The 11,637-nt window shown below is 32.5% G+C and overlaps 1 protein-coding gene across 1 annotated transcript; it reads right to left on the bottom strand.

Moving 5' to 3' along the window:
* Positions 1-9,658: 9,658 nt before the first annotated feature.
* On the bottom strand, positions 9,659-11,389 carry LOC104241840 (alkane hydroxylase MAH1-like). The gene has a single exon (XM_009796798.2). The coding sequence runs from the start codon at positions 11,336-11,338 to the stop codon at positions 9,821-9,823; it is 1,518 nt and encodes a 505-aa protein (XP_009795100.1). The 5' UTR covers positions 11,339-11,389; the 3' UTR covers positions 9,659-9,820.
* Between the last annotated feature and the right edge of the window lie 248 nt (positions 11,390-11,637).

Raw genomic sequence — 11,637 nt, 5'->3', positions numbered from 1 at the left:
TTCTTTCATAATGTGTATTCTTTTTTGGAGCTTTTCCCACTTGATGCTTATATATAAACAACCCTCTTATTCTATGAGTATTATACTATTATATAGGGTTTCAAGATGGGAATATGTATAACCACGGGGTTTCGGATCAATAGAAAGAATCAATATATTATTTTCTTGCCTATATTTTTAGGGTTTTAACTTATGCGAGGAGCCGAGTGATATGCCAGCGCTACTAATTGAGTGCCAGCATCTAGCTGTGCTGTCAGTAAGAAGGTAACCGGTGCCTTTTATTAGGCTTCACCTAATTTTCACTTAAGGACTTTTAGCCACCTTCTTTTCATTCTACGACGCCGGTACAACAACAACAACACCAAGCCCAACGTAATATCATAAGTGGGTCGGAGTAGGGTAGTGTTTATGCAGACCTTACCCCGATTTTCAGAAGGTAGAAAAATTATTTCCGATAGATCATCGGTTCAAAAAAAGATGAAAAAAGCAGCAGTAACAACAAACAGTAACAACAACAAGATAGCAAAAAACCAAAGTGGAAAAAACAAGTAGTAACATAAATCGACGAGTCAAAAATACAAGACTATACTAATGCTACTTGTGCCGAAAAGAAAAGCACTCGACCATATATTTACCGTACAATATAATAAATTTTTACTGTATCAAGTCGCTCAATAGACAACCCTTAAGAACAAGAAGGATTTGTATTCTATAAAATAAGGAAACTTACCTACTAGTACAAACATGTACATGTGATATAATAGGGTAAATATTTTTTAAACTATCAACAAATATTTGGACAAAATTACCATCTCACTTCTTGTAGAAGGACGATGTATATAAGTTAAACTTATGTATCAGTGTTAGCCAAGTTCTTCTACGCTACGTAAGAACTATGAAATTCGTGAAAAGTATTCTTATGGCAACAAATGTCATTGGTTAAGAATAATCTCAGTGCCAATAATTCTTAGAACAAAGTTTCCAGCTTGCGATTAACTGGACTTTCTTGGAATCCAACAAAGTTGAAAATATAAAATTTTCCAAATCTTCAATATTACTCTTACAATTGGGACTAGCTATTCTCCAGCCTCTGTTTGATCTCTTCTTCTTTTTCTGAATTATGTAGCTTAATTTCATCTTCTAAATACTTTTGCCGTCCCAACACCTCCGCTACCAAAAAAACAAAAAAGAAATTAGCAATGACAGATTATCAAACAATTCAGCCAGATACGAGCTATTTAGCGACGAAGTTCATAGCTAATTCTTGTTCATACACCAAGCCGATAATCCGAGTCAAACCGAGAAAAAAAAACCCGACTATGGTTTGGTATTAGCAAAAAACCCTGACCATAATTGGTTTAATTTGGTTTTAACTCAAAAAAGTCAAACCGAAACCAAACCAACCCGACATTACATGTATACAAGTTTTAAAAATATTTTATTCATAAAAATAATTATTATAATGTAATTTATAAATATAATTTAAGCTCTTTAATAATTCTCTATTTTAATGTATTATTTCAAGCTTGCACTTAGAACTTTTGAATGGTCAAATATGTTTTATAGCTCATGAAAGTTAGTAACTCAAATAAAGCCCAAAGCAAAATCAAATCAATACTAATGCTAAAAAAAAAAAACTCAATTCAATACTAGAAATGACAATAGTATTGAATTTTTTTTATTTTTTTTTTAGTTTTGCATTGATTTAGATAGTGAAAATGCATAACTCACCTTTAATATTATTTAGTCATGTAATTAACACTTAGTACTTATTGGTCGTACTTATCTAACATAACTTAGAACTTTCAGATTATGTTTATTTTTATTATGACTTATTAATTAGCAATAATCATGACTCATCTCACATTATTTTGTATTATTTTATTGGGTAACATCTTATATAGTTTTATCCTACTAGGATCGAAAAAATATTAGAGCACAAATTATAAATTTTATGTTGTGAAGATTTTGTCGGAAAAAAAAACTCGAAAAATCCGAAAAACTCAAGAAAACCCATGATTGAAAAATCCGACTTTTGTTGGTTTGGTTTGATTTATAAATTTAAAAATCCGAGACTATTGATTTTGATTTGTAATTGAAAAATCCGAACCAAATGTCATATACAACATTTTTAATTGGTAATGTAAAAGACATTAATGTGTAGCGAGTTTTATGTTAACTAGTCTTTGGGTACGTGCCTTGCGCGTGTATCATATCTCAATGAGATAGTATTTTTAAAATATGACATAAATATTAAATATTTAATAATTTTGTGCTTACGTTATAAAACAAAAATTCATATTCCTAAAAATAATGAATGTTCATCTTATATAGCTAAGTCAATAAAAAAAGAAATTGCCTTATGTATGTTCTCACTGATTAGTCGATGTATTCACAACCTAAATTTATTTTAGCTTTATAATTTCAGCACTTCAACATTGTAAGTTATCATGATTCCTAGGGTTGTTCACGATTTGACGGAAAACCGATTCAAACCGAAAATCAAACCAAACTGATTAAGTAAACCGATATTTTTTTTGATTTGGATTGGTTATGATTTTAAATTTTAAAAACCGATAATATTTTATTTGGTTTTGGTTCTATTATAAAAAACCGAAAAATAAACCGAACCAAACCGATTAACTATAGACAAAATTTAATAATTATTTATATACAATATAATATCTTTTTTCTAAATAATATTAAATATTTTATGCAATTTAATTGTTATTTTGAATTTTGATTTATCCTACTTATATCTTAAAAGATTGCCTAATCCCAAAATAATAGGAATCGGCCAATTTTCTTTTCATTAAGAGACTTTAATTCTCTAACCCTCCGCACATACTTTTGCCTAACAAAAGAGTTAAAAAAAATCATACCATAAGAGTAAAGAAAGCAAACTCAAATTGCAGGACTGCAGTGGCTAAAGCTTGAGAAAGCAAACTTTAGTTTATTTTTTTGTTCATTCTTTTCATCTAAAGAGGTAAATAAACTTTCAGTTCCGGAAGAAATATATAAAAAGCATAAATTTAGCAAATTATTTTCAGATTATTGTATAGTGTTGTTTCACTATTATCGACTTATTATTAGCTTACTAAGAACCGAAAACCGAACCAAACCAAACCAAACCAATAACAACCAAATCGATGGTTTGTATTTAATTTAGTTTGGTTTTGGTTTTAAAATTTTAAAAATCAATTAAATTGGTTTGGTTTTGATTTTAATCAAAAACCGATCAAACCGAACCGTGAACACCCCTAATGATTCCTTTTCAGTTTCAACGAGAACATATAACTCTTGAAGATTTAAGAGTTTTACTTAAACTTTTTATTGAAAAGCTATTCTCCAGCTCATTACAGAAAACACAAACAAAATCATCCAACAAAGAAAAGGCAACCTAAGTCTAAATCTCATCGAATTTTAGTATCTTTTATGTTGGCTTAGTTCTATCGTTAATCGAATTTTAAATTCTTTAAAGTATAGATCGCATTGATAAATTCTAACCAATTCATTCGTGGAACTTGTTAGTATAATTCTCCTCAACTTAGTACAACTTACCAAAACTAAAGGAATATCAAAGTAAGAAAATTTATATCCAATCTTAAAGTCCTAAACTTAGTTCTACCAAAAATAAATTATTAATTATAATTGTAATGTACATTGACATAATTAACTATAATAAAAGGTAAATAGAATATAAAAAGGTATAATTTACCTACTTATTATGCTTTGCTCTAAAAGATCCAAAACGAAAATAATAAATGAAAAGTAAAGAAAAAACCTTCAATTTAATTATATGGTCGGCAACAATCTTCCCAAAAAATCATCAAAGGTATTTTTTGTTTGAACTTTAGATGATTACGTTCTGTTGGAATAGTAGCACATCTAATAATAATTTTAACTTGTAATAGACAACTTAATTCCTAGAAGTTTTAGGAAAGGGCATAATCAATTTGCTAAGTTTACATATTGTATAGGTCTTTTTGTCCAATAATTTTATTTATTAAATTAAATAAAGGAGGCAGAAGAATGAATAAGTTTCATAATGTTACTTGTAAATAAAAGAGTTTTTCTATTGTAATAAATAACTATGGCACACAAGCAAACGAAGAACTACCGAAAAAATATAACTCACAAGTAATTCATCTAACACTTGCAAAAGAATTGTCAAAATATTTAATATCTTCATGGTTTCAATTGCTTCGTTCAAAACCAAAAAAATAGACTGGACAAATTTGTGGAGAAAGCATACAATACGAACCATATTTGTGGAGAAAGCAGACAACTGCTTCCTTCAGCTATCGATTTTTTTTGCTATTTTATATTTAAAATCTTTCCTTATTTTTAAATTCAAATCTTCTCAGAATCTTTACTTACGTATTTAATTAACTCATTATGTGTTGTAGTCCTTCTATTCTAAAATTCTTACCCGTATTTTTTGGGTTTTCATATCGTTTCATTATTGAGTTGAATTGATTTCGAATTCCTAAAGATTAGGGAGATACGTATAAAATAATTCTAACAATTAGGAAAATAATACAAATGACTATTTTGTCTAGTGTAAAATTCATTTTTATAGGGTAAAAAAGGCGAACGATATTTCGTTAAGGGCCTTTGTGCTTTTAATATAGTATAGATTCGTTTTTAAAACTAGTTTCTTTACTGGAAGACAATAAAAACGTTTAGAAAAGTAACAAATGCCAGTGATTTGCACTTTGCACCCATTTTACTCCTGTCTTCTGGTCTGGTTTCCAAAAATATTACTACTAAAATCTTTAAGCCTTTGTTGTCCTAGAATATCTTCACTGACATTAATGTTACTATTTGTGTCCCTTACGCAACGACGTCGTGAGCTATCACGTGGCCCAATTAATCATACGAGATCAGTTCTATTATTGTCATTATTGTTAGTAGTAAGTTTTACTAAAGAAAGACTTTGCAATCAAAAATAGCAAGTCTTTCTTACTTGTATAAAACATCCAAAAGTATTCGTTAGCGGAATAGCCGAATCAATTTGGGAGAAATTTAAAAATAGTCAGATTTACAACTAGTCATTCAAAAATAGTCAGTTTCAAAAGTAATCGAAATTTAGCCATTTTTCATGTAAAGATAAATCTGAGCGAAAACACTGATCAAAACCCGGAAAATACACCCGTATATTATACTGGAGTTCCAGCATAAGTATGTTTGAACTCCAACATATTATACGAGAGTTCCAGGATAACTATGCTGGAACTCCAGCATAATATGTTAGAGTTCCAGCATAAGTACACTAGAACTCCAGCATAATATACTGGAGTTGCAGCAAGTATAAATGTCCATTATAATATACTGGAGTTCGGAGCACCGGTGCTCCAGTCTCCCATATATTATACAGGAGTCAGCAAAATATACCGGTCCAGCATAATATGCTGGAGTTCGTACACAAATGCATCGAACTCCCGTATATTATGCGGGACCGGTCTCTGTTGCAGCAAAATAATGGCTATTTTTCATTGACTTCATAAATGGTGACTATTTTTGAATGACCAGTCCGAAAACTGGCTATACAGTGCTATTTTAACAATCAACTTGGTTGGATTATATTTGGAATCCAACGAAGTTGAAAGTATAAAATTTTCCAAAATAGTACTTATTGTGACGATCGTGGGTTAATTAACACACAATCATACACAAAGCAAATAGAGAAAAAAAATCAACACGAGAATTTAAAGAGGTTCGGCTACACCTAATCCTCGGGGCAGAAGCAGAGAGAGTTTTCTATTATGAATGAGAAGAAAAACACAATACAATCTATAGAATCCCTAACTACAATCCCTATATTAGATCCCAAATTGTCTTAAACCTATAGGAGAAAGGTTTTCCAATTTGGCAAGGACAATAGGTTTTCTTTTTCCAAATCTATTACGACAACGAGTTTTCCGAAACCTATATGGATTATGGGTTTCCTAAAAATACAAGAAAATAATTCAAGCCACAAAATAACAAATCTTCCCCTTGGCTTGAATTCTCTTTACCAACAGGAACAACATCTCTCTACCTTGCCCTCGGCCCTCGTAAAGGCTCTACCCATTTTTGCACACATCAACCAAGTCTAGGCAATGCCTAAACTTGTTAAAGACTCAATCTCTTTAACCATAACATTAATCCGTCGATTTGATTCTGTACCCGGAATAGCTTCTCGATAGCTATAACACTCAAACACATTAACAATCTCAGCAATTGCCAAAGCAAATCCCATATGATTCATATATCGAAGAAGATTCCCATCAACGATGTTTGCAAATCTTTACGGTCGGTTGATCACTCTCTTATATCTGTTTGTTGCAATGATGATAATATTGATGCACCTCCTTCACTTCCTCTACTTTAGAAATACTGGGCTGAGCTAGTGGAGATTCAATTTCTAGCTCTATGTGGTCACTGACACCACGATCTGTTTCTGTAATTACTTTCTCCCTCTGATTGTCCAGTGTGGCAGATTCATTGAATGTTATATCCCTACTGATAATTAGCCTTGGAATCTTTTGATTTGTGCACCACAACCTGTAACCTTTCACTCCAGTTGCATACCCTAGAAATGTGCACTTCTTTGCCTTTGGCTCAAATTTTTCATCCCTTACATGAACATAAGCAGGACAACCAAATATCCTTAAATTTGAATAATCAGCAGGCGAACCGGACCATACCTCAAAAGGAGTTTTGAACTCAATTGTTGTGGATGGAGATATATTGACCAAATAACAAACTGTATTGATTGCTTCAGCCCAAAAATCCTTGTTAACACATGACTGTGAAAGCATGTTTCCTGCCCTATCACAAAGTGTTCTGTTCATATGTTTTGCAACACTATTTTGTTGTGGTTTTCCAACACAAGTGCAGTGTCTCATTATACCCTCTCTGCTGCAAAAATTATCGAACTCAGAAATGCAAAAATTCAACTCATTTTCAGTTCGAAGAAGCTTAACTTTTCTTTTCATCTGCCTCTCAACCATCGTCTTCCATTTAACAAATGTTAGAAATGCCTCATCTTTTGTTTTCAAAAAATACACCTACACCATCCTTGAGTAATCATCAATCAAAGTCATAAAATATCTGGCACCACTCTTGGAGGGAACTCTATATGGACCTCTCAAGTGTGAATGTATATAATCTAACTTGTCTCTAGTCTTGTGTTTGGACTTCTTGCTGGACTTTTCCCTTGTCTGTTTACCAAACACACAATGCTCACAAAAAATTCAAAACTTGATTTTTGTACCCATTCAACAAATTTTGATTACTCAACAAAGACAATCTCTTATCACTCATATGACCAAATCGCAAGTGTCACACCTGAGACTGATTCAGGTTACTTTTCCCAGAAGCTACAACAGCTTCCCCTTCAACTACACTGGCCTAAAGATGATACAATTTAGAATGTAGTTTACCTTTCATAATTACCATGGAGCTTTTACACACTTTAAGTATTCCATTCTCAAGATGAAACTTATACCCTTGATCAACCAATACCGAAAAAGAAATCAAATTTCTCTTTATCCGAGGAATATGCCAACACTTAATGTTTCTGATAATTCGATCAAATATTCCCAATAAGATGTTACCAATCCCCTCTAATGGTAATGGATTATCATCTCCCATGTAGACAGTCCCACTTATTTGCTTGTAAGTTACAAACCAATTCTTGTGCGGACACATGTGGAAAGTAGCACCAGAATCAAGAACCCAAGAATTCTGCCTATGGCAAGAACTCACAGCATAGACTTCCCCTACATAGTCACTATCATCAAAATCATTGCTAGTGTCAGCAATATTTGTCGAATTATCTATTTTCTGCTTCCCTCTTTTCTCTTTCAGCTTAGGACAATCTCTCTTGTAGTGATCTTGCGCCCCGCACTCATAATAATTTTGCTTCCTTGCTCTAGACTTTGATTTGGAGGTTGACTTTTTTCTATTAAAGTCCTTTTGTTGTGTTCTTCCTCTGCTCACAAGGCCCTCGCCCTTAATTCTGATGCCTAGAAAGCTCTTTTTCAACTCTTTAGATTTTAGTACAGTACAAACATCTTCCAGTGAAATGGTGTCTTTCATATATAGCAGTGTATCGCCAAAAGTATCATAAGACTGGTGGTAAAGAACATAACACAATCAAGGTATGATCCTCACTCTGAATTTTGATATCCACATTTTTTGGGTCCATTATAATTGAATTAAACGCATCAAGACAATTTTTAACAGGTGTACATTTGTTCATACGGAGATTGTATAACCTCTTTTTCAGGTAGAGGCGGTTTGTTAGCGATTTCTTAGAATACAGATCTTCTAGCTTCTTCCATGCCGTTGTTGTAGAAGTTTCTTCAGTAATTTCCCGAAAAACACTATCTGTAATGCTCATGAAGATGGCACTCAAATCTCCTTCAGGTTTGCCTTCTCAGTCTCGTTCATCTCTTTAGGAAAATCCTCATCAATTGCCTTCCATAACCTTTGGAACACTAGAACAATTTCATCCTAATCTTCCATAGGTTGAAACTAGAACTCCCGTCAAATTTTTCCACTTCGTACTTTGTTGATGATGATGAAGACATCTTAACCTTAGATTATATGTAGAAACCTGAACTTTGCTCTGTACTATTTGTTGCGGAAGATCATTGGTTAACTAGTACACAATCACACACAAAACAAATAGAGAAAAAAATCAATAACGTTTGCAAATCCTGGAAAAAGTCTCACATGGAAAGTAGAAAGGAAAAGGATTCTGCTTATAACGAGTTTGATACTCTTAATGGTGTGAGGCCTTTTGGGGAAAAATATGTGGGCTTAATCCAAAAAGGACAATATCATACCATATTAAAAGTATTTTTGGGTCGTTTTAGCCTAACAATACTCTTAAATTTACGACTAGCTATTCTGCTTTTTCACTTCTGTTCTAAACCAAAATATTAGCTATTGTGTGATGCTATCTTTCAAGTTGGAGAGGTCTCTCGAGGATTTTAAATTTCATATGACAATGTTATAAAGGTTAATTCTTATGGTTAGTCTATAATAGTATATTACTATAGTATTTATTTAGCTTAATAATATAGTTTAATTCACGGAAGAAAGTCAAACTAAACCGGATATGATGAATAATAGTCCAACTTAGGGAATTGACACAAAAAATTTTCTTTTTTATTCATGGAACCAAAACAGAGGAAGACTAGGACTACGGCAACAATAAACAATACTGTAGTTTAATTGTTAAAATTTAGACCTTTAACTAAGACAATTGAGGGAGAATTGGTTTTTTCGTCCTTTACAAAGTTATTTTTAGTTTTATACTTTTTTTTTACAGAAGATTTTTATTTTTACACATAAGAGATTTGAAAATAACACACCAAAGATATAAAAATGTCATTTTTTCTATTCAAATTGTAAGGGGCCACAAGAGATCATTTCCTCGATATTTCATGTTGAAGAACCAATATATAACATGATACACAAGTTTAGTTTAGTCTTCTTACTCTAAATTAGGTGAAAGATTTACTATCATATTTATATCACATTGTTGATGGAAAAGAAAGCATTTAACTCTTATGTTCCTTCAAAAAAAAAAAATAATAATAATTAAAAAAAATTAACTTTCTTCTACATATCTGCATCTAGATCATAGGAGGTATACATATTGGCAGCTTACATATATAATTAATACCAAACCAGCATAGAACAATTAAATCCATCAAAAAAAATATTACATGCCTAATGTAATCAACAAAAAGAAATTGCAGGCAAACAAACAAAACATTACATATATTTGATGCACAGCATATATTGCACGTCCTTAATATCAAGGCCACCTTCTACTTATCCTAACTTTAAAACCATGTCTCATGTAGAGAATTATAGAAGCATTGGGTTCAATAGGGTGTCCTTTTACAAGTTCAACTTGATAATTGTGAATAATAGCAGCTGCTACAGCCTTCATTTGAGTGAAAGCCACTTCTTTTCCAAGACAAGTTCTTGGTCCAGCATTAAAAGCCAAGAACTTGTACGACGGCTCGTGCTTAATAGTTCCTCCGTCTGAAATCCATCTCTCTGGCTTAAATTCCAAGCAATCTTTCCCCCATATCGATTCCATTCTTCCCATTGCATACAACGAAAACATTATCTTTAACTTTGGATGAACTTTGTGACCACTCGGGAGAATATCATTCTCAAGTGGCTCTTTGTGTTGGAATGGAACTGGTGGATATAGCCTTAACGAATCACACAACGCGCCATGTAAGTAAACAAGCTTGTTCAATTCTTGAACATTAAAAAGCCTCCATTTTCCAATTTCTTGTTTTGGAATAATAGAGTTGATTTCATCCCTAATCTTCTTCTTCACTTGTGGATTTGTTGACACTAGCCAAATAAACCATGTGAGAGCAGAGCTAGTCGTGTCGCGCCCTGCTATCATAAGATTCAATATGGTGTCCCTTAAATATTTATCATCACATTTCACCCCCAAATTCTCTTCTTCCTTGAGATAAAATGTCAAAAGATCAATTCCCTCTTCACTTTCTTTCACATTTTCTCCTTCCTTCAACTTTTCGCGCTTCTTGGATATATATTTACTTAAAGTATAGTCCAATGTTTCGCGAGCTCTAATCAACTTCTTTTCCTCTCCAATTCTAAGCCATCTTTGCAATTTCCAAATGATCTCGGGCAATGCATGGCGAAAAAGAATGGCCTCTTCAGCATCATCCATAGCTTTCGAGAAAGGAACATCGGGAAAATCTATAGATACACATCCAGGATCATATCCAGTGACTAAAATACAAGTTGTATCAAAAGTAAACCTTTGGAACAAATCTTGCAAATCCACTATAGAACCTTTGTCACATATATAATCTAGCACAGGAATTAGCCCTTTTTCTACCTTCTCGCGACTAGTCTTGACTAAAAACTTGTAAAATTGTAGATGTGTGATGAGAGCACGAGTCGTCTTCCTCTGAATCTTCCACATATCCAAGTCCGCGTTGAAAATCCCATTTCCTAAAACATCAAACATCTCTTTAAATTTTGGCCCTTTTGGAAAATTCATGAAATTTGCACTCATTATGTAATGCACATTGGCTGGATCAACTGTTGATAACATGTCCATATTTGCAAACCAAGGACCTTTAAATAAAAAGGTTCCCCCTGAGGCTCTCATTGTCATAGTACACCTCTCATGTATTTGTTGTATATGGTACAAAGCCCCTGGAAGCATACCGAAAATCGGCCAATTTATCGGATATTTTGAATCCCTATAGTAATAAAACAAGAAAAAACATAACATTGCTAGGAAAATTTCAATGTATCCTAATCCTATTAATGCCATTTTGTGGCTAGATTGAAATATTTCAAAGTGGAAATGGCACTATGTATGTGTGTGTACTTGCAAAAATAATAAACTTCAGACTTGCTTTTATAATAGCAGTACATTGTCAAAGTAGTTAGTTGCCTCAATTTTCAGTATTTGGAATTTTCTTATTTTTCTTCACTATTCATATTTATGGTTTCTAGTTGGAACAGACTACCTATTATGAAACTACCATCAAACAAAAAATGGTATAAAACAAATATTTCTAAAGAGCTTTCCTCATACTTTGTTTTTCTTTTTGTTTTCTATTTGTTTTT

Source organism: Nicotiana sylvestris, chromosome 4 (assembly GCF_000393655.2).
Source record: "Nicotiana sylvestris chromosome 4, ASM39365v2, whole genome shotgun sequence".
In the NCBI taxonomy this organism is placed as follows: domain Eukaryota; kingdom Viridiplantae; phylum Streptophyta; class Magnoliopsida; order Solanales; family Solanaceae; genus Nicotiana; species Nicotiana sylvestris.
Note: the sequence above shows the minus strand (reverse complement) of the source record. Positions and strands in the feature narration are given on the sequence as shown.